Below are 22,138 nucleotides of genomic sequence, written 5' to 3'. Positions count from 1 at the left end.
GATTTTACGACTATACTTGCAATAGCAGCAGCAGTAAATGTCCTTCATCGTGTGCGCAACGTGTTTTCCTCCGTCATTCGGATTCGTCCCCTTTGCAAGCCGGCCGCCAAACGCCATTGAAGAGCAAAATCGAGGAACCTGCTCACAATGAGCAGCATGCAAAAGCAAGTCTTCGAGCGAAACATTCATGCCAACCCTAACCCCGCCCCGCGATAAACTGATCTCTCAAGTCACTCAAGTCAAGTCTTGGCATGCGTCACCTCCCCAGGACGAGTACTGCTGTCTTGAAGGACAGTTTCGGCAGCCGACTGCTCGTCTGAGCTGAGCTTTTTCTCTGCACCGTTATCCGCCGTTGGCATATCCTCGCGCCAAAAGTTCTTTTGACCCTTTGCAAGACGAACCAACCACGGTGGAAGGAACCCCCCAGACATGCGCCACGTCCAGTTTTCCTGCTCCTCCATGTTGGATGGCACGAGGCGTCCGCTCGAAATCTTCCTGATGAGCCAGACGGTGCCATTGATGATTGCATAGGAAAAAATACTGCCAATTAGGCCGTTTGCGATGGAGTAGGTGAATGGCATGAGGCAGATGGCCAGAAATGCGGGGACAGCATCCCCCATGTACTTCCAGTTGATGTCCGGGACAGCGCTGGCCATCATGGATCCGACGAGAATGAGAACGCATCCCGTAGCCCATGGAGGAATCGACGCGAAGATGGGAGCGAAAAAGACGGAGACGAGGAAGCAAAGACCGGTGGCAATCGAAGTCAACCCCGTCTTGCCTCCTTCAGAGATACCAGCACCGGATTCGATAAAGGCAGTGACGGGAGGCACGCCAAAGACAGCGCCAATCGAGATGCAGACCGCATCGACCATGTAAGCCACTGCAGAACCTTCGAAATCTTGGGTTGCCGGGTCCATGAGACCGGCAAATCTAGCCATAGAGTACAGCGTACCAGTCGCATCGAGAATATCGACGTAGAGGAAGGTGATGAGCGCCAGGCCGAATTGGCCGCTGTATTCAGAGACATCCCAGTCCTGAACGTTGAGGGTCTTCCTGATGGGATGAAAAGTGACCACTTTTTTGAAGAAATCGAACGAGGCGTCGCCGACTCTTGTGTGTGGGAAATATGTGACGGGAGTTTCGCGAGGCCACGAAATAATGCTGACGAGAAGAATGCCGATGATGATGGCACCTTTGACTCGGAACATGGTCAGCACTACGGTGAAGATGCCGCCGCAGAAAACGCCGATCCACATGGCGGGATAACGCATCTTATCCCAGCTTGGACATGTGCCATCCTCGAGACGGTTTTTGGGCGAGCAACCAGCCAACTCCAGTGGCGTGGCTGCGGAACCGACGACGACACCAATGCCGTCACTGTACGTCAATCCTATCAGGGTCAGGTACAACCCGATGCCGACACCCGTGGCAACTTTGATAGAATGCGGAATTGCGCGAGCCAGCCACTGCCGCATTCCGAGGATGGCGAGACCGAGAAAAATGAAGCCTTCGACAAAGATGGCGGTAAGAGCAACTCGGTATGGAACGAGTCCGGTACCATGACGGCCAACTGCCCACATACAAGTCAGCAAAGTCGTACAAGCAAAGCTGGGATGGCAGGGCCCTGTACTACTTACCAACGGTATAGGCAAAGTAGGCGTTCAAGCCTAAAACCATCCAAATCAGCAACTATCCGTCAGCCTGGTTGCATGGGAGCTTGCTGATGGAAAAGGGGACCTGGGCTGAAGAGCGTACCCATTCCAGGCGCCAAACCCACTGGTCTGCGTAGAACAAAGTCAGCTCGTGATACCACTGGGTCAAGGCAGTTGAACTACATACAGATTGGCGAAAAGACCCATGCACACACAGGCAAGAGCCGAAATGGCAGCCGTGGCAGTGACAATGTCTTGCTTGATGTCTTGAATGCACAGCAAATAGGTTTGATCTTTGTCACATGTCGGATCGTCAGCAGCGTAGGGGCAGACGCAAGTGCCGCCGGAATCTGAGACAATCGCGGCGTTCACAGCTATGATGTAGGCCATGGCGAAGAAAGTTGTCAGGCCGGCACGTATCTCGGTGATGAAATAAGAGCCCCTTCGTTCCCTAGGCTGTAGCAAAAGACCACGCTGTAAGCAAGTTGGCCGTTTCGAATGCACACCATGCCCTGCCTACTTTCTGCCATGCCATTGAACAGTGATTTGTCGAACCCTGGCTCCCACGCCTACCATGCAACCTTGAACGTGCAGGCGCTGGCAGAGAAGTCGGGAATAAAAGAAAAATCACAACTTGTTCATTTGGGTAGGCAGTGGAAGCGCTAGATAGGCGACGTAGGAAGGGTTGGGGGATACGTACGTGGCCGCTGCCATCCAGGCGAAACCATTTTCCAAAAATGCTGGTCGCAACCTTGGCGTTGACGTTTTCTACCCATCCCATGGTATTTCAGTATGATGACGCGGCGAAAGCAAAGACCAACAGATTATGCTGTGGAGTTGAGAGCTGAGAGGTTAGTTGACTCAAACCACTTCGTGCACTTGTAGGTCCAGAAGCCGGATGCAGCGAGAATAGCGGAAAGGGTAGATTCAGCCGAGGTAAGGTGGTGGTTAGAGGACGAAAAACGGCCCCAAGTCCTGCTTATCAAACGAGAGTTTGGAAATATCTCGGTGCCGATAAGCAGGTTTTTTATGGTGGAGAGGAAGCGCCGAGTTGCATGCAGAGTCTGGGCAACTACTAAACGCTTCAGGAAACACAGCAGTGTCGCAGTCGGACGATGGCGGTTTGAGGTTCACAGCTGAAGACGCTGTGCGCCATAGATCAAACCAGGCAATGCAAGTAGTTGAAAGAGGACGTCCAAGAGAGGGAGCAGAGCATGACCGGTGGCATTGCCAGGTTTAACAAGTAGAGATTCCAGGGTTTCGAGGCCTAAGTGGATGATGCGCAGAGATTCCTTAGCTTCGAATTCTTCGACTCATCGTTCTTGATTTACTAATTAGTGCTTATATGAAACCTGTGGACGGCTATCTTGGACCCGCAATCACTGGTGGCGCTGACGGGGATGGCATGAATCGCTCGCGTACGGAAAATCCTCGAGCGAGATATATAACCTGCAGTCAACCACTTGTTGTTGCGTTGCGGTCGCCGTCCCTACACTTGGCGTCAAAGTAATCGTTTGCAGGATGAGTCCAAGACATGCCATCCATTGATACAACGTGAATGTCGTCTGTAAGCCTTTTCACCGCAAGATTGAAATCCAGCTTCATTACTCGATTTACCGGGCTGGCCGGGCTGTTTCAGCGTTTTTTTGCTCTTTCTTTTTTTGGTTAAGCGCAAAGACTGTGATTGCGGATTGGTGTTCAAAGCGCGGAATCGCATTTCACTGGTTGGCGATAACGATTTCCGTAAGCCCGCCCGCCACGCGAGACAAGGGAAACTCCCGGGCCGGTGCGTCGAATCAAGAAGCAGGTTTCATCCTGATCCTTGCGTCCCACGTTGACAAAGCATTGCAACCAAATAAACTTGTTGCGTCGCTTTCTTGTTCTTCCTGGATCTTTACAGTGATCCTGTAGCAGCGCAGCTCTAAACTGCAGCACTAGAGGTACCAAAATAACTTGTCGGCGATGCCAATTTCGCACGCAACGGTTTGCGGTAGTGATAAGCTTCACTCCTGCAGCAATGCATAACAAGAAAATCCTAGCTACATCGTTTAGCAAAACTGTTCGCCCGTAAACAGAAATGGATCCACCTCATCTGTCAAACACGCAGTTTGTTCGTGCCACTGCCTCGGTAACCCACGTTTCGAGGGGTTGGCTCATGCATCCGACCCGAGCACGATATAACAAGTGCGAAGAAGGGGCAGAATCGGCATCATCATGAACCTGGAGAAGAGCGACGATGGCATCAATTGAGGAGGATTGAAGCGACTGCCATTCATGACAGGCGACCTGTCCATCTTTCTTGATCGTTGGTGGGGGTCGGTAAAACTCGGGTGGTTCGGGTGAGGCGCGTCTTGGACGTCTGGGCAGAGCAAAAAAAAAAGGGGGTTGGGGCGCTGAAAGTGGCAGAAACCCGCCAGTTGGCGGTTGCAGACGGTGTGGACTCCTGGATGTTGTCGATGTTGTCGATGTTGTGGAAGTTGTGGAAGTTGTGGATTGTGGATTGTGGTTTTGCGTTTTGCATTCTGGTTGAACCCCAGACTGAGGCAAGTGCCCGTGTCGCACCTGCCTGCTGTGTTCAGCAACTCGACCAGCTAGTAGTCATCCGACCTTGCTCTTCAACCACGACTCGGACTCGAGGAGCCAGGCCTCAGGACGCACCTCGCCGACGCAGCCGTCTCTTTGTTGTCAGCTTGATTGTCGTACAACCCTGGATTGCCGCAGCGCCGGATACCGGCATCAACCCGCATTCTCCTTTGTTTCATTTCGCATCGCCCTTTTGGACGTGCAGCGGGTGGGTGTGCTCGACGCTGGGACGACGACGTGGCCCTGGCAGGCAAGGGACGGAAACCAGGGCAAGCAAAGCGGAAAAAATCCACGCCATGGATGACGGCGGCTGCGAGTCACTATGTGCAGTGCTTTGATCTACTCGGAGAAACATGTTCCCACATAAATCCTGTAGCTTGTCGTGGTGGACGTCGACAATGCACCCCCGCCTTTTGCTACCTCGCAATCCGCACAACTGCTGGTATACGGACAATGGCTTCCTTGGGACGGCCCATCCGGCACGGTAAGGGGGGCTACAGCGAAACTGCATGCGGAAAAAAAGGGTCATGTTGTAAGGGAGGCAAAGTACAATGTCTGGCAAGTGGTCCCAGCGACTTGGCAATTACGCTCACTGCCCGACAAAGATACGGGCCAGCGCTCAGGCAATTTTACAAACTCGGGTTGCTGACACTGACACTCACATTGATAGGTACAATACCTTGCGCCACACCGCCGCGTCGAAAACGTAATGAACCAGTTGCCCCGTGCATCAACTCTGCAGTCATCAAGTGTTCAAAATAGCGTCATCGTGATATTGCTGTACAAGTGTCACACAACCTTACTCTTAGCATGCGTACGTACATGGGTCATCATGGAGTGCGCCTATGAGGATGCAGAAATTTTCGCTTGGTGCTTCAACCCGAGGCAGGCATGCCTCGATAGGACATTAACGTCAATCACGTCCGATTCTTGGGCGCTAGTCGCAATGCCTGGCTTAGCCCCGGCACCGACATTTGAAATTCCTCGTTTGTAGCACGGACAAGCCGGGCGTGGAACCTGCCCTGCCGCTTTAGAGTTTCGGCAGTGCCTTTGTCGCCCAGCCCGCGATGGCAGCGCCAGGCCAGGGCCCTGCGGACCTCGAAAGCTTGGCGATCCATTCGATCCATGCTGGCTGTTGGCCGGCTATTTTCCATCGAATTTGTCCTGGATTGATGAAGAACGACATGTCCCCCATAGCCAGAGGCCCCGAGCCACCTGCTTGAGCCGCGAGGCAGGGGGGGAGTTTCTGGTTTCTGAACCTTCAACCAAATAGCCGCAGGCCGAGCGCCACCCAACAGACTGCTTCTTCACCGTCCCGCCCCCTTGACGTCAGATGACTTTGGCGCCAGACCAGCGCGTCACGAGCCGTTGTCATTGGCTCGACTGGCATCAGGTGGCCCGGCAAGCAGGCTGTGATCAGAAACCACCCATCCTGGCCGGACCTTTTCCAGAGCTTGCCTGCATTACCCGGGGCCTTGTGTTGAGCCGACTTCTATACTTCGTATCCTTTTGGTCGTGCGCAGCCCTGAATGTCTTGACGGAGAGGAGGTACGTGGCCCCTGCAAAGAGCCTCTTTACTCCGGCGTAAGGTGGTATTACCCACTATTCCGTACCGACCAAGTCTATTGATATACGGACGTATTGCCAGAGGAAATATCGTCCGGGCTTCCAAGTACGGAGTGCCCTGGCCCCCGGGGTGTCTCTAGCATCTGCAGACCGACCTATCGGCAACTTGGAAGGGCCCGGGCGAAGCCTCTTGCAGACAAAGGGTTTGGTCTGGTTGGCGGCAACAAAGGGCGGGGCTTGTGCATGGGCTGGGCTGGGCTGCCTGCCCGGGTCGCACTCCAGGCTCCAGCGCTGCTTTTATTCCTCGCATCGCCCTCGCCCTGCCCTGTCCTGCCCTGCACGCTGCATCTCACTCGTGCTTTCGCCAAACGGCCACCTATCCAAGAGGCAAATCATACCGATTCATCCAACCGCACTGCCCACCTACAAAATGGCGTATCCTCCCCCGCGGCGTTCTCGCTACGACGAGGACGACGGCTACTACGGCGCCGCCGCGGATGACCGATATACGGCACCACCGCCGAGACGGCACAAGTCGGAAAGGCACCATCGCTACCGCAGTCCGGAGATTCCCCCCCCACAAGAAACCTACGCCCCTAGACGCGGCCGCTCCCGCAGAGAAGCCCTCGAGCCCCTGGGCAAAAGCCTAGGCGGAGGGAGTCGTCGGCTAAGAAGCCCTTCTCCATACGAGACGGCCGAACCGGTGCCCCGTGAATCCCGCACGCACGGCCGACGCGAACCGCACTATTCGCGTCCCGAGCGGGACGGTCCGAGGGACCCTTACAGTCTGGAGCACGAGCACGACCCGAGAGACAGGCACCGCCGCCCGCATCGGGACGATTTCGAACATCGCCCACGTCGGGACAGAGCATCCCCTTCTCCCGATTACAGCAGACGCCACGCGCGAGACGGCGGCGGCCACCGCTCCTACAAGTCGCGGGCCGCATCGCCCGAGCCGAGGCCAAGAGGCCGCGAGCATCTCGGACAGGCCTACGGAGCCGACCACGGCAAGCACCGCCCGAGGTCCAGATCGCACGACCGCGCGGCCAAGCGAGGCGGCAGCCCTCCCAGAGGGCGCGACGGCGGTCAAGGGCCGTCCTCGTCGAAGCCGTCGTCCTCGCGGCGCAAGTCTGCCCCCGCCCCGCCGGTGGCGGCCGGCCCCAAAGTCAAGAAGCAGCAGTGGTGGCAGAATCCGCTCATCCAGGCCGGCGCGCGCACGGCCTTTAGCGCTGGCGCACAGGCTGCGATGCAGAGTCGAAAGGACCCCAGTCCGTGGCTGGGATCCAAGGGGGCAAAGGTGGCCACGGCCGCCCTGGGGGCCGCCCTCATGGACAGCTTTGGCTCGGGCGGCAAGAAATGAGGGAGGCGTTTGAGGAACGACGAGGAACGACGACACGAGGATGAGAGAACAAGAGGCTGTACAGGAGGGTCAATCATGACGAGTGGACACTTTCTTTTTTTTTTCCCTCTGTTTTCCTCCTTTTTTATCACTCTTTCCCGGGAAGGGATTTCTGGCGGGATCTATGAAGCGGCTGCCGTACACTTGTTGGCAGGGTATATATTGCACCTGGTTTTCCAAGTTGACGCTTAGAATTGCAAGCGGGCCGCTTGATTGCTTGATTCGGTCTGTATGTACGAGCACGCCGCTCAGCAAAGGCGTTCTTCCCCGCATGCGGCCACAAACGACGACAGCACATCAAGGCTCTCATGCGGAAACTCAGGCCACCGAACCTGCATGTGCCTTTCTGCCGTGGCAGCCGCCGCGGTCCTCTATGTATGTGCAAAGGCATTGTTTATGTTGCCATCCATCACCCTGGCCCCAAACCCGCCGCGGGAAATTACATGTAAAACACCAGGCCCGCCGCAGAACACAGCCCGCCGTGCTTCTGGCAACCTCCGCCCCGACGGACCGCGCACATTTCGACCGCCAAGCTGGAAGTAGGAACGAGCCGCGCCGCCCCCGTTCCGGGTGAGAACGCCTCGCAAAAGCTTACTGGCTATGTAGTAAGGGAGTCAGGACGCGGGGGCCGCGCTGCTTACGGCGTGCGGTAATGGCGCCTGGGCCTTTTTTTTTTTTTTATTTTGGGAAAGATGTGGGCTGGGGGTGGAAGGTTGCAACGTTGTTTTTCGACTTTGGAGGACTGGTGCCTGGTGCCTGGTGCCTTGTCTGGCTGGTGCCTTGTCTGGAGGGGCGCGCGGGGCGGCGCGGGGCGGCGCGGGGCGGGACGGCGCGGGGCGGCGCGGGGCGGGACGGCGCGGGGCCGACTGCCGAGCTTGGTTGGTGATGAGCTGGGCGGCGATAAGTGGCACGTCCATGTCAATGCTGGAGCTGGGCGCCAGAGCGGGTTGACGCACTGAAAAGTCAAAATAAAGAATCTGTTGGATACATTGCTGCTGATGAAGTCTACTCTATGTGTTTGTTATTCCTGTGATGCCGTCCCGTAACCCACGCCATTCGTTGCACAAAAGGGAAAAAAAAAAAAAAAAAAAAGGGGGTACAATAGCCCCGATGCTGCATCTATCAGGGGCAGTCTTGGTCCAGATCTCGCTTCGGATCGAGCCTGCCGGCCAAACCTCGCTCCCCGCATTCTGTGCGAGTGCCCATCGCTGTCGTCTAGCCAGCCGGGGCGTACGTGCAGTAGCCGCAACGAGGTTTGAAGCAGATCGGGCAGTGGCTGTTCATGGACAAGGAGAACCACCCCTCTTCGCAGCCGCACTGTTTAAAGTTAGAATATGATCAGAGGAGGGGCGGGAAGCAGGTCAGTGGTGATACGTACGCAACGCCAGACACGGGAGAAAGCAGCGTCGACCAAACCGACGGTTTCTTGGTTGTTTGACGCGCACATAGTCAAGGGAGTGATGTTTCGGAGTGAGCTGTTCGATTGGGCGGTGCAGCAGTGGTTGAAACCTTGGTCTACTGGGTGTGTGTCTTGTTCATTTGGATGAGCTTGTGCGTGATGAATGATGAACATGTCTGGCAACGGCCCTAGGCAGCATATATACGGCCGCCTATCCTCAGAAAATGCAAGGCGTGTGCTCACCATTCTGACACTTTCACCAACGCATGGCAAGGCAGGTAGGCAGGCAGGCAGGCAGGCAGGCAGGCGGCAGTGCAGTAACTCGGGGAGACGGGCGAGGCAGGGCGAGGCAACGTTTCGCGAGGCTGTCGAGGCTGCAATGCCCTCAGATAAGCCAGCGGGATAACTGTCCACCTCTGTTAGCCACGATGTTGGCGAGTAACGTTGGGTCAAGGCCTCGGCCGCAAACCTATGTACCTACTGCAAGCCTTGTGAGGCGTTTGCGCCGGATAGGCGCGAATCTGTCAAAAGGCTCCTTCGTCATGTTGCATCTCGGATCCTCGAACCCACAAGAGGCGGATTCGCCTTGCCACAGGCCGGCCAGGAGGCCATGGTACACTTCCTGGGCCTTGGGTGGGGCTTCTACTCGGGTCTGCGGCCCAGTTCATGAGGCTTCTATTCGGTAGCTCCCGCAGGAGATAGAGTCATATCCCAGGCGCCTCCCGTCATGGCGGTCATCCGCCGTCGGGGACTCGTGGGGCAGTCTTGGTCGTTGTCGCCCTGGCTGCTGATGGCGGTGTGGCGCAGGAGGCCGGGCTTATTTGACAAGCAAGTGGATGTTGATGGAAGAGTGATTACTCCGTCCTCTGCTCGTCAACTGGTTCGGATAGAACTTGGTAAATCAGGAGTCATCGAGTTCCCCTGCTATCCAGGTGTATACTCCGTAGCGATGATCGGTTCGTCTGCCAAACTCGCAGGCAGCCATCCGGGTGGCTTGTCTATCTGATGTGGGGTCATGGCAAGCCTCCTGAGGGTCGTGGCGTTGGCTTAGGCGTGGCTGACTTGATTCATCAGGCTCCAGGGCGGGGGACTTGATCAATCTCTTTTGCTGTTGACAAAGGGGCGGCGAGCTCGATTCTTTCAAAGTAAGCGTCCCGGGACGAAAACTCTTAGCAACTAGTCCGTACTCCGGCCGCAGGTGCCTAGGAAGTAGGTACCAGAACGTGGGCCGCCGTGGGCCTCGGTGGGCCGCCGTGGCTGGCCAGATGTTGTCGATACTGGGGAACCGAGGGATGAAGCAACTGACTGCTGCCAAGATGAGTCGTCTTTTCCCCCCTCTTGATAGAGATCGGATCGGTTCCTCCTGCGGAGCAGCAAACGACTTGCTCCGTGTCCGAATTGAAGTCGTGGGCGGAAGGCAGGCTTCACGCTGGGCTGCTGCTGGGCTGCTGCTGGTTTGAAAGCTCGGAAGACTGCCAATCAAAGCCCGTCAGGTGATTATGACCCCCCGCCGGTTTAAGGCGTCCAAGGCAGCAAGCAGCACAAGGGGCAGGCAGGCAGACGGCAGATGAAATAAGTCTGGTCTGCGGCCCAGGTCGCGCTTGCCTTGGAGCAACGGGCTACGTCATTGGCATTGGCGCTAAACAAAAGGTTTGACTTGGCCTTGATTGGAATCGAGACAGCACCGAGATTTGTTAGTAGCCCAGCCAGGAATGGCCAACGCTCACGCCGGCCAAGTTCCCCCCCAGCCTCTCAGGTTCTGCACCATCCCCGCCCGCCTTGAATTTGGCTTCTACCCAAGACCCGGCGTCGCGACTCGCCACGAAGCTCCCCTCTTCTATTCACAGTTTTTACACTGGTTTACGAACTTCCGTGATACATCCTTTTTCTCCCGCGCGCATTGCCAAGCCGCCGCGTTTCGACCCCTAGCCGAAAAAAAACAAAAAACGAAAAAAAAAACAACAACGAAAAAAAAAGGAAAAAAAAACAAGGGATAAAAAAAAACAACAACAAGTCTTGCCAGGCCGTGTCGCGCGCGCATCATGGGTTTCTTCAGCACCACGGCCAGCTACTTCGCCTTTTCCGCCCTGCACCTCGTCTGCTTTGCCTTGGCGCTCGCGGTTTGCGGGCTGTATGGCCAAGATCTCAACAACGCCCGCAAGCAGCACAAATATGCAGACTCCAAATGGGTAACGATTCGCTCAGCATCCATCTCGGGCCTGTTCCGACCAAGGACCAGGACTTGCTGGCGGGGGTGCGAAAGCTAACGCAGGAGTCGCATGCTACAGGTTTACGCCGTCGTTGTCGGAGCGCTGTCCGCTGTGACTTGCGTAGTCTACTTTATTCCTGCCATGTTCCGTCATTCCGGCGTCGTGGGAGCTAGCTGGAACTTTATCCTCTTCATTCTCTGGATCGCCTTGTTTGGTGTTTTCGGTTCGGTCAGTCTAAACCAGGGGCCCAGGGGCCCTCGGGAGGGCAGAACGTGGGACGCGGAACAGAACATGTGGGTATGCTGACCACGCCACGCTGCGCAGATGTACATTCATGAAAACCCCGAGGGCGACAGTGGTGTTCAGCGGATGAAGAATGCCGTCTGGGTCGATTTTGTGAGCGCCCTTCTGTGGTTGTTTTCCTCGGCGGCTGCCTTGGTCTACTGGTGGAAGCATCGCGATACCCGCTCGCTGTTCACCGGACGCGCACGTGTTTAGGTAATGGTGCGGTGCAATGGGCAACAGGCAGAGCCTCCGGGCGCGGCCTGCTTGCACGTGGGAGACGCCAAGACGCGAATGGTTTTGGATACCCTGTCAGTTCCGTTTTTTGCTCTGGGAGTCACCTTTTCGAACAATGGCCGGCACCCAGACTGGAAAGAGATGGTTCTCGAGAGACTAAAGTGTTGTCAGGACGACGGAAACCTGGACGGAGAAAGTGTGCGGACGGGAGACACTTTTGTATAAGCGTTTTTGTTGTTTTTGTTGTTTTTGTGGGTTTTGTGGGTTTTGTGGGTTTTTGCTTGGGAGGTTGTTTTTCCTTATGGATTATTAATAGCCTAGTAATGTTAATGCGTGGTGTGATGGTGAAACTCGCCCCCTCGTATTGCGTGAAATGCGAAACGAGTCCGGTCAAAGAAGGCCCCCCCCCCCTGGTACCCTTGAATGCCCTCGAGGCAGGCCACACAATGCATCTCTTTCCCGCCATTACGCTCTCACGCACGGCAATCACGCACGGTAGCCGGAATGGCCAGTGCATGTCTTTCCCCATGACATGAGGAGGGTTCATCCTGGAACTAGCCTCTAGTGTTACTAGTTGTCATGCATTGTCATGCATATTGACGATCCGCCGCCACTGTCCGTCCGCCCGGCCCAGATCAGATGCAGCAAGCCGCACGCAGAGTCCGAAAAAGGAAGCCCCCATGATGCGCTGCAGGAAACGTTGACCCTGCGAGGTCAGAAGACAAACGGCTGCGGTGGCTTGAGTCTGAAACCGAAAGCACGTCGCTCGGCGACGACGACGACGACGAATGCTGCGACGCGTGGTTGTTGGCAGCGTGGCCCTAGCAGAGATCTACACAAGCTCATGCCAGGGCCAGTAGTCCCGAGGACAAGGCAGCAGATTTCACGCAGATGGTTTGATGCTGTAGGGCTCCTCCCGGCTGCGCGGGACTTGCTCAGGCGAGGTTGCATCGTGTCGTTGGGCTGCTGCACCTGGTGGCGATGCAGGGCAATGAATGTCATCCGCTCACAGGATGCATCCACAGGGCCGGTGCAGCCCAGGGAACCGAAGCCGCCGTGGTCGAAACAAGACGGGTCGGGGTCGGGTCATTGATGCAACCTTGGCGTGCGGCTTTGGCGGGTTCGGCTGGAGATGACTGAAGGATGAAGGTGGCGCGCAGATCCGCCACCGATGGACCAGTCGCCTCGGAGCAACGTCCGGGGAGGGCTTTTCGTCGGCTGCTGATGGACTCTGCGGGTTTGGATGGAGCGGTATTCGGGGTGCCCGTCCATTGAGTTTGGTGGCCGGCTGGGGTTGTGGGTATATACGACGATGAGCAAGCGCCTCGTTGGTAAGGTGGGTTTATGGTACGGAGTATGTAGCGGCCCTTGCCATGAGGTTTGGAGGTGGCAACAAACGTGACTGACTGCCGGCACGGGATGGCGCACGAGCAGCGTGAGCGGGAGGCATGGGTGCAGTGCATGTAGAGAGCAGGACGAAGGAGCAAAGCTTGGGCAGGCGCGCTTCGACGGAGGGCGGATCGCATCGCATCGCATCGCGTCGCATCGCATCGCATCGCGTCGCATCGCATCGCATCGTATCGTATCATCCGATCATCATTGATCGGCTGGTGTTGCGTGTCAAACAAACTGAAAACAGCCGAGGGGTTTGAAGAAGCCGAGCCAGACAGACCCAGGCTTGGTTGGGCCAGGCCCAGGCCTTTTTCGAGGTCCTTCGGAGGTCCCGGCTATTGAGGCTATTGAGGCTATTGCGTGGGCCGAAGCCGACGTGGTTTCGTTTCGGCTGGCCCAACGGCCGGCCCAACGGCCGGCAACGGGGCCGGGAGTTCCAGGGCTATGGACTACCAGCCAGACGGCCAGAAGAGAACCCGGCTTGACCAGACATTTACCTGCCGCGTTCCCAGGCAAGATGCGCCAGGAACCAGACTATTATTTGGCGGCAACCAGCGAGCGCCAGACAGGTCAGGTCCAGCGGCCGGGTGACTTGCGCCACCACCACCAATCCAACCTGAACCTGGACCTTTCGTGTCGGCGGCTGGCGCGCCACCAGACGTTTCGTCGTTGCCCTGGGCGCTCGCTTGGCGGCGCCGTCCAAGCGCCGAGGGCTGCGCGCGCGCGAACTGCTGCACACACCAAGCAGGCGCCCCTTCCCCGACGACTCGACTCGACTCGACTCGACTCGTACGAACATGGCATTCCGACGGATTTGCAAATTGGCATCGCATCGCGTCGCGTCGCATCGCATCGCATCTGGGATGGGATGGGAAATGGACGGCGTCTTGGCGCGGCGATCCTTCCATCCATCCCACTTGTTTTCCCACCCACAGCCACAGCCACCACAGGGTTCACGGTCAAAGGTCCGCCGCTAGGCTGGGCCACCCACGGTGACGTCGCGACGACGTGTTTCCGCCAACCCCAGGCATGAATGAATTTGACGCCGGGCAGATTTGTTTTTGACGCCAGGCCACGGACACGGACACGGACACGGGAAACCCGCTGCGCAAAGTGCGTGTGCATGTGCGTGACTGCTACTGTACCTTGTTACGCAGCAGCAACCTGCATCATCAGCGGCATGCATGCCTGCTGCCTCAGTCACCCCGAGTCGAATCCAACCCAGCCCAATTTTCATGTCAGGGAAGGAAATGCCTTCTCGCCACCCAGGTTCGTCGGTCCCCGCCCGTGCGTGATTGACTTGGCGAGGTCGCATTTGCATTGGCATCTGCATCTGCATCTGCATCTGCATTTGCCAGCCGTGGCGAACGGGTCAGAGGGGTCGCAGCACAGGCTGGTCAGCAATCTTCAAATGACTTTGTCTCGAAGTTTGCTTCCGCTCCCGTGCTGTACATGCCAAGACCCCTAGATCGATCGTTGCTTTCGTGCTCGCCGTCGCTGTCGCCGGGCATCTTACTGGCTGGGCCAGGGGCTCGTCGGCGGACCCCTTGGCGATCTGGTTACATGGAACCTTGTCAACTGGCCCCTGGTTCGCCCGTCCCTGGTTCGCCCGTCCCTGGTTCGCCCGTCCCGTCAGAGTACCTGCAAGCTACAGTACATGTATCAGTATCAATAGTGGCCCCCAGTGCGCCCGAGTGGCCCGCCCAGGCCCGCAGCTCGTCATTGGCCCGCTGCGCCCAAGGATCCTCGCTGCCCACATCACAGTGCCAACATTCCCCCATCCAGCCAGGCTCTGGTGCCAGGCTCCAGCAGCCCTTTGGAACTTTTCGCTTCTTGTCTGGTTTTTGTCCGCTTTTTGTCTGCTTCTTCTCTAGCCCGGACCCTGTTTCCCCTTGTTTCCGCGTCCAAACTTTTTCTTCGATACATCATCTGCAAAACTTGCCCTGTAGGCTCGGGATGCCCAGGATCTAGCCGTGCATGAAAGGGCTCTGCCGTCAAACCGTCCGCCGTCACCACTCGGGCCCGAGCCTCCTCAGCTGTCATCCAAGCAAGCCATCATCCAAGCCAGCCATCAGCCGAGCCATCAGCCGAGTCATCAGCCGAGTCCTCCGTCATCGAGCCATCTTGATCTTGCGCCTTTTCGGCCGTTTTATCCCCGCCGCCAGCGAGCTGTCGTGGGCTCGCACCCAGATGGATGTCTTGAGCTTGCGGAACGTCGCCAAGTCGATCCATCATTCGTCCGGGGCCGGTCTCGTCAGCTTCTGGCCTGGCTGGACCTCTCTGTCTGGATTTGGCGGCTGCAGCCACCCAGGCGCAGCAGACTCACTTGCCATCCATCCCCGTCAGTACCGACCGGTCTCCAAACAAGTCTTGCGTGTGCCGTCGACATGGCCAGCTTTGCTAGGTCGTTCAAGCCGCCAACGGCCCAGGCCTTGTTATCGCCTCGGCGACGCCCTGGGATGGCCGGTCGCACATTGTCAAACTCGTCCGAACTTTCGCTGACGCCAAACTCCGTGACGGGACGCCAGATGGACTATTTTGACCAACCAGTCACAGTCACATCAGCACCAAACACACCTTTGCTGTCTCCCGCCTGCGCACCTGTTCTGGAAGATGGGGTCCCTCGACCTGTCCGAGGTGAGTGGCACGACCCAAGCTTCCCTTTTGTGTCTTCTTTTCTTTTCTTTTCTTTTCTTTTCTTTTTTCTCTTTTTTTTTTTTCTCTTTTTTTTTTGGGTCTCATGCTCGCACGCTCGCACGTCATAGGAGGACGACATGGGCTTGGCGCCTAACCCTTCTGGACAAAGTCGCGATAACCAGAACCCCGCACCCACGCAGTCCCCAGCCCAAGTGCGTCCATCGCTCGTCGCCATCGCCTGCTGCATCAAAGCCACCACCCACCGTTGTGCAAGTGCCAGGCGAAAGACGGGTGACGGGTGATGGGTGACGGGTGGCGGATCAAGTCGGACGAACCACTTGTTCGGCCCGCCAACGACATCGACATCCCAAGCGCAAGTGCATCTTGCCCTTCCGTCTTTCCTGGTCGGGCATGACGACGGATGCGGGGGCTGGCTGCCCCCTTCACTCGCCTCCCTCGGCGATCCCGCTCCACGCACATGAAGCAAGCCGTGTCGGGATCGTCGCCCATTGACTAACCACTTGCGTCTTGTGTACAAAACAGGCAGTCCCGAATCTGCGCCTTACTACTCGAGACCAAGCAGCAGCAACCCCATTGCTATTGAACTCCCCCGAGGCAGAAGAAGGCATACTTCTATGCTGTCCCCCACTCCTCCGGAACCATTGTCTGCTCGCGGTGACGTGCAAGGGTGAGCTTATCTCTGGTAGCAGCAAACAATTTTTTTTTTCTGACGAGTCATATTTCTTTTCCCTCCGCACGGCAGCGCATACTTCCCAATGCACGAAGACCCCAAGGGAAGAATCCATCGGCCGCATCCATTCTTCCATGAATCAGCTCATTCTCGACAAACCCGTGCCTCTGAAACCATGCAAGCGGAACGCGCCAGAACGTCCCATCCGGCCACCTCAGCCACCGTCACCACATCAAGCACGCCAGTGTCCTCCTATATAGCCCCCGGGTTCCACGACGTCCCCTTGCCTATCGGCAAGTACTACCCTTCAAACTACGAGCAACACCATCCACCACCACCCGACGACTCGCACCACCCACGGCGGCCAGCGCCCATGGCAGACGACTTGCCCTCGACCTCGCCAAAGCCGGACCCGCAAGCACCGCCGGCGCGGTCAGATTCCTGCCGAGGCGACAACCCCCAAATGCAAATGCGTCGCAGAATGCTGCAGTACAAGCGCGACATGATTGCGCAAGCAACCATGTTCCTTGGCGCGTCCACCAAGACGACGAAACCCGGCATGTCCCTCAGCGGCCTGCCTATCAAGGACATCTGGTTTCCCGCGTCAGCGTCGCAGAGGCCCCTGTCGCCCAGGCTGCATCCCTTGGGCAGTCCCGGGCCGGTTACGCCGATGGAGCTGGAGTCGGGTGGGAGCAGCTACCTCGACCGAGGAGTGAAGCTGCCGCCGCCCCCTGCCAAAGTCGCCCATTCCGCAGGACACATGCCAAGCAGCTGCCGTGAGAATGAAACTTTATGATTGCGATTTTTTTTTTTTTGGGGGGGGGGGGAGGGTTGCCAGGGAAAGAAGGAGAAACTCATCCAGGATGGTTCAGGAGACAAGCATTTGGCTCACGCGGCACTCGGCACCGCGAAGCCCGTCCCAGTAGCATTTTTCATTTCCGGCGTAGGTTGAAATGACGATATTTCCAGCATTGGCAGGCACAATTGCATTTGCGCATGGAGTTGATACGGACAAGATGGGGGGTTGCGGAGGGAATCATGTTTTCAGTATGCCTAGGTGACGATGCCCCGAAAGGTGCCAATACATGATTCGATCAGCTTTTACCCTGCTGACGGGCTTTCCGACCGTCGGGCCATTAAGCTTGCTTCTTCCGAGTGCTACCCAGACGAGCAACGAGCAACGAGCAGACAGGAGTGGTTCCAAGGGTCATTGGCCGAGAACCGCCCGGCGTAGGTCCTCGTATTCCGAAATATCCGACACTGGATTGGCGGGCATTAATAGCCCGTTCCAGGGGCCCTGCATCACGGCACGGCAAAAACTTGATGGGGTCGGCGGTGCCGAGAACGACGTTGGACAGCGCGGGCTGGCTGAATCCGGGTCGCCTTGTCATCATGCCATGCAGGTCAGCCAAGACGCCCGTCATACATGCGTGGCACGCAGCCCCGAATCACGGCTATATATATATATATATATATATATATATATATGTATGTATGTATGTATATGTATGTATGTATATATATGTGTGTGTCCCTCGTGCCTTTTGTTTTTTTTTTGCGCATATCCATTCCCACCCGCCCAGCCTCGCCACTGCCACTACCGCTGCTGCCACTGCCGCTGCTGCTGCCGTCCTGGCCTATACGGCTGCGCTCGCTGTCTGTCGCTTGCCGTGCACCCTTTCACCCTCGTTCTCTTCTCGACCTCCTCTTTTTTCCCCCCTTTCTTTTCTTTTCTTTCTTTCTTTCTGTCTTTTTATTTTCTCTGCCCCTTTTCCCCAATCGTACTACTTCCCTCGCCGCATCCCCCCACGCTCGGCGCGAACTCAAACTCTCCCCCCCCGCCGAGTCGGCCAAACGCGCGTCGCGAGAGCCTCTCCCGGAGATGTCGTCCCGCTCGCCCAGGGCGCGGGCCGCGACGGCCAACCCGATTGTCGAAATCGCCGCGGCGAGCCAGTACGACCGGCTGGTCGCCCAGAAGGGCCGCCTGGTGGCGCTGTTCACGTCGTACGCGTGCAAGCCGTGCGGGTTCGTGTACCCCGCGTACTACCAGCTGGCCAGCAAGTACCGCGGCGTGGTGTTTGTCCAGGTCGACGTCGAGCACCACGACAACGAGAAGCTGCGGGCGCGGTACGGGCTCGAGCAGTTCCCCGTCTTCTACTTTTACCGCGGGGGGAGGAAGGTGGACGAGTGCAACCACTGCGGGGGGGAGGACGGGAAGGCGCTGCGGGCGAGGGTGGAGAGGCTGGCGGCGTAGGCGGATGGGGCCTTGCGAAGCTTTTGCTTTTTTTCGACAAGGGTCGGGCTGGTCGAGAGATGCAAATGTCCGAGTGTTGTTTTGGTTTGCTTGCTTGTTTGTTTGGTTGTTCGTTGCTGGGCGCGTGGGGGACGGGACTGGGCTGGGCTGGCGGGGGAAAAAGGATAATGACAGGTTGAATCGGAACGGTAGCGGCTTCTTGCTTCCCCTGACGCCCGTTACGCTTAGAACGCGACCGACGCCACTCCAGGTGCGGAGCTGGGTCAATGTGCTCCGGGTAACCCGTTTGGGTCGCCCCACTTCGGCCGTCGAGGTACCCGCGGGTCCATTCCGCTTCCGCGCAAATCATCCGGTCACAGGCAACGTAACTTGATACAGCCATTGGTTGAAACTTAACCTGCCTACCTAATAAATTGAAACACGAGAGCCGTCACTAACCGCAGCTCACTACCGTGCAGCTCGTCTTCGCCTGCTGCCCTGTAAGAGGGCGAGGGAGTCCTAGCTTGAAGGGATCACCTTAGCCCAGACTCGGGAGAGCCAACCATTGTGGAGCCTGTCCAAGAGGATCCCCACCTGAAACGGGTGTCCACACTAGCTCTGGGGCTATCGTCTTAGTATCGCTATAGCCGATATAGGTCGTGCGTGCCTGGCCATATGCGTTATCGTTGTAAGCAGCACCCAGCCTCGGCGCCGAGCATAAGACCAGCCATGCGCTTCCAGATTCACTGGCAGCCCCTTTTCGAGGCCATCCCGTACCAGGCGTCGAGCTACAACCTCCCCTACCGATCGAGCTGTCATTTATCTCACGGTAAGCCCGCATAGCCTTGCTTGCCCTCGTCAACGTTCAATGCCTGTTGCCTAAAGTGGCAGACGGCAATGGAGGAAGAGAGGGAAATGGAACAAAAGGCCCCAGTGGAAGAGAAGACGCCGCCGGGGGAAGGAACCCCAGCAGAAGAAAATATGCCAACGGAAGAAAAAGCCCCAGTGGAAGAAAAGACGCCGCCGGAAGAAAGAACCCCAGCAGAAGAAAACATTCCAACGGAAGAAAAGGCCCCGGTTGAAGAAAAGAAGCCAATGGAAGAAGATACGCCAACGGGAGAAACGACAACACTGGAAGAGAAGACGCCAATGGAAGAAAAGACAGCACTGGAAAAAGATACGCCAACGGAAGACAAGACTCCAGCGGAAAAAAAGACAGCAGAGGAAGGAAAGACGCCGGTAGAAGAAAATACGGTAGTGAAAAGAAAGCTACAGCAACTCGACCACGAGTCGCTTACTCTCTCAGACGCCAAAATCAAGAACAGCAATATAATCCGTCGTCACACAGATATCAAGCCAGCGATCGAGCTATTAGCAAAACTAGGGATGCAAGAGGATGCCATTTCGGAAACTGTTAGAGCACATCTCAGGCTCGAGAAGGAGGCAAAATGCTTCGTTCCCCTGATCCAAGACTGGATCTGGGGCAAGTTCAATATCTGCGTTCCCGTACGGGTAGAGTCAAGCAAGTTCAAAGGCACGGTCATGATGCGATTCCCCAAGCCCTACGCCCTTGCCGAGTCTTATTACCCCGGATCTATTGAGGAAAAGCTACGAGCCGAGGTCGGTGCCTATTCGTGGTTCCAGCAAAAGTGCCCAGATATTCGAATTCCTCATCTTTATGGATTCGGCATTGCCAACCGCCATGTAAGGCATCAGCCCCTGCTCTCAAATACTGTCCCTAACCCGACGTAGTTTACCCATCAAGCCCAGCTACCATGGTACGCCCGAATTCGATTCAGACTATTCCAATGGCTCCGGTCGCTATTCCGACTACCAGCAGCCTCCAACTACGCATCCATATCTATACCTGCGCAACTTTCATCTCAGTACATGCTAATCGAGTACATTCCACCGGAAACCGGGAGGATGTTGTCGTCTACCTGGAAGTCGCAGAAAAACGATCCATCACGCCGCAAGAACCTATTTCAGGGCCTTGCACGTATCATGATATCAATGTCTCGGATTCCACAGCCTAGGATTGGCTCGTTCCAATTCAACGATGATTGCACTGTATCCTTGACAGGCCGACCCGCCTCTGCAGCGGCTACACTTCTCGAAAACGGCGGTGCCGAGCGCTCAATCGGCTCAAAACAAACGTATACTTGTACTGAGCCGTACGTTTCTGATGTCATTTCGCTCCACGACGATCATTTCTATGTTGATGTCAACGCGACCGACTCTGAAGATGATTGTCGTGGCCTTATGTCGACTCGAGTGCTTCTTCGAGCCTTGTCCCATCGCTATATCAAGAAGGAATGCAGATATGGACCATTTATGCTTCAGCTTACTGATCTCCATCAAAGTAACATTTTTGTGACGGAAAACTGGGAAGTTGCGTGTCTTATCGACCTAGAATGGATATGTGCCCTTCCTCCCGAGTCGCAACAGGTACCGTACTGGCTCGCCTGCCAGGACATAAGCGACATCGTTGATACTAAGGAAAGTCAGAAATTGACTGAATTTAATGCTCTGCGGCAAGAATTCATGCAAGCTTTGTCGGAGGAAGAGTCCAAGGTCAACCTCCCCTGGCCCTTGACCAAGATTATGGAAGAAACGTGGCAGTCTGGTGCCACGTGGTTTTGGCATTCTCTAGCCTCTGTCAATGCTGCTTACTATCTATTCCAGGATCACATCTGCCCCCGATTCTCAACAGATCTGACTCCTCCAATCACAAGTGTACTCGCAAACTTCTGGAGAGAAGGGGGAGGTGAGGAAGTTGTTGCCAAGAAAGTCGCGGACTTTGAAAGATATCAACATGATCTTGACTGCCTTTTTGCTAAGATGACCCAGGCTTAGAACCCCCCTTTTCCTTCTTTTTGTCTTCCCCATTCTCGACTGCAGTGTTTCTTGCTTCTTTATTCTGTGCCCTCTTATCTTTTGCCGCTTCAGCAGATGATAGAAGAGAAGCTAGTTCCCTAGGAGTGCAGCGCACTCCAACAGTAGCCTGTTCTATCTTCGCGTTGTAGCGGTCCAAATAGTCAGCGTTGTTGCCCTTGTCAGCCATGGTAGCAGCTAAGCACTGGATTAGAGACCGATTATGCAACGGTGGCGGGTTTGTAACACGACTTGCCGTACGGTGAAGTTATTTCCTTTGTTTATTGCAAGAGTGACTGGGAAAGAAGACGATGTTTTCAGAGGTGGTGTAAAAGTAGAAAAGATGTGGTGTAATTTGAATCCAGATGTTGTACGGATTTCCTTCTGCAATTTATACCTCTCAAGACGCTCTGCGCCGCTTGTGTGAATCCGGTGAATGGCAAGATGTCTCTCGGCTGCCTAAATGTTATTACGTGCTAGACGGGCATCCCGGCACAATGAGGTCTAATAACAGGCCGCAGACAACAAGACAACCGTCGACAAGGTGTAATTCACAGGTCGTGACTTGGTTTGCTATCCCATCAGGCAGCCTGACAAGGGGCTCCATCCCCCCAATCCCTGTTTCAAATGCCGAAGAGCGCGCTTATTCGTCAGCATCCGGATTGTCCAGAAGCCATCAATACGCATCAAAATAAGTACAATAGAAGTGCACAACTCAATCGTCGATTACGATGGACGCTCTGTCATATTCAACCGAGCCCTTCAAACACCGAGGAGTCTTGCTGCCAACAGGCAAGCCGACAACAAGGCTTTGAGGGACGGTCAGCCGGGCAGGGGCGGCAACGTACGGAACATTGAACCTGCCTAGCCTGGCCCCGCGTGGTCACGCCCCAGCAGCGTGCATGAGCGTGTCCTCGAGGGAGGCCTAGGCTGTACAGCCCGTGGAATGGCTTGCATGCGCTATTGGTTCGGAGTGGAAA

The 22,138-nt window shown here is 56.2% G+C and overlaps 7 protein-coding genes across 7 annotated transcripts; 5 read left to right on the top strand and 2 right to left on the bottom strand.

Moving 5' to 3' along the window:
• Nucleotides 1-239: 239 nt before the first annotated feature.
• On the bottom strand, nucleotides 240-2,436 carry UV8b_05870 (uncharacterized protein; the record flags this gene model as incomplete). Its single annotated transcript, XM_043143367.1, has 5 exons — nucleotides 240-1,573; nucleotides 1,641-1,670; nucleotides 1,759-1,784; nucleotides 1,843-2,111; nucleotides 2,356-2,436. 5 exons carry the CDS (start codon nucleotides 2,434-2,436, stop codon nucleotides 240-242), a joined length of 1,740 nt encoding a protein of 579 aa, XP_042999300.1.
• Nucleotides 2,437-6,234: 3,798 nt separating this feature from the next.
• On the top strand, nucleotides 6,235-7,164 carry UV8b_05869 (uncharacterized protein; the record flags this gene model as incomplete). The annotated part of the gene is made up of 1 exon (XM_043143366.1): nucleotides 6,235-7,164. One exon carries the CDS (start codon nucleotides 6,235-6,237, stop codon nucleotides 7,162-7,164), a length of 930 nt encoding a protein of 309 aa, XP_042999299.1.
• A 1,554-nt stretch (nucleotides 7,165-8,718) lies between these two features.
• Nucleotides 8,719-9,214, bottom strand: UV8b_05868 (uncharacterized protein; the record flags this gene model as incomplete). The annotated part of the gene is made up of 4 exons (XM_043143365.1): nucleotides 8,719-8,733; nucleotides 8,846-9,008; nucleotides 9,080-9,123; nucleotides 9,173-9,214. 4 exons carry the CDS (start codon nucleotides 9,212-9,214, stop codon nucleotides 8,719-8,721), a joined length of 264 nt encoding a protein of 87 aa, XP_042999298.1.
• Nucleotides 9,215-10,644: 1,430 nt separating this feature from the next.
• Nucleotides 10,645-11,310, top strand: UV8b_05867 (uncharacterized protein; the record flags this gene model as incomplete). Its single annotated transcript, XM_043143364.1, has 3 exons — nucleotides 10,645-10,791; nucleotides 10,891-11,040; nucleotides 11,137-11,310. 3 exons carry the CDS (start codon nucleotides 10,645-10,647, stop codon nucleotides 11,308-11,310), a joined length of 471 nt encoding a protein of 156 aa, XP_042999297.1.
• Nucleotides 11,311-15,110: 3,800 nt separating this feature from the next.
• On the top strand, nucleotides 15,111-16,847 carry UV8b_05866 (uncharacterized protein; the record flags this gene model as incomplete). Its single annotated transcript, XM_043143363.1, has 3 exons — nucleotides 15,111-15,360; nucleotides 15,904-16,048; nucleotides 16,124-16,847. 3 exons carry the CDS (start codon nucleotides 15,111-15,113, stop codon nucleotides 16,845-16,847), a joined length of 1,119 nt encoding a protein of 372 aa, XP_042999296.1.
• Nucleotides 16,848-17,933: 1,086 nt separating this feature from the next.
• Nucleotides 17,934-18,305, top strand: UV8b_05865 (uncharacterized protein; the record flags this gene model as incomplete). The annotated part of the gene is made up of 1 exon (XM_043143362.1): nucleotides 17,934-18,305. One exon carries the CDS (start codon nucleotides 17,934-17,936, stop codon nucleotides 18,303-18,305), a length of 372 nt encoding a protein of 123 aa, XP_042999295.1.
• A 708-nt stretch (nucleotides 18,306-19,013) lies between these two features.
• On the top strand, nucleotides 19,014-21,140 carry UV8b_05864 (uncharacterized protein; the record flags this gene model as incomplete). The annotated part of the gene is made up of 3 exons (XM_043143361.1): nucleotides 19,014-19,113; nucleotides 19,591-19,988; nucleotides 20,037-21,140. 3 exons carry the CDS (start codon nucleotides 19,014-19,016, stop codon nucleotides 21,138-21,140), a joined length of 1,602 nt encoding a protein of 533 aa, XP_042999294.1.
• Nucleotides 21,141-22,138: the final 998 nt, after the last annotated feature.

The sequence above is a fragment of the Ustilaginoidea virens genome, chromosome 4 (assembly GCF_000687475.1).
Source record: "Ustilaginoidea virens chromosome 4, complete sequence".
Taxonomy (NCBI): Eukaryota; Fungi; Ascomycota; class Sordariomycetes; order Hypocreales; family Clavicipitaceae; genus Ustilaginoidea; species Ustilaginoidea virens.
The sequence above is the reverse complement of the archived record's forward strand: the minus strand, read 5'-3'. Positions and strand labels throughout refer to the sequence as shown.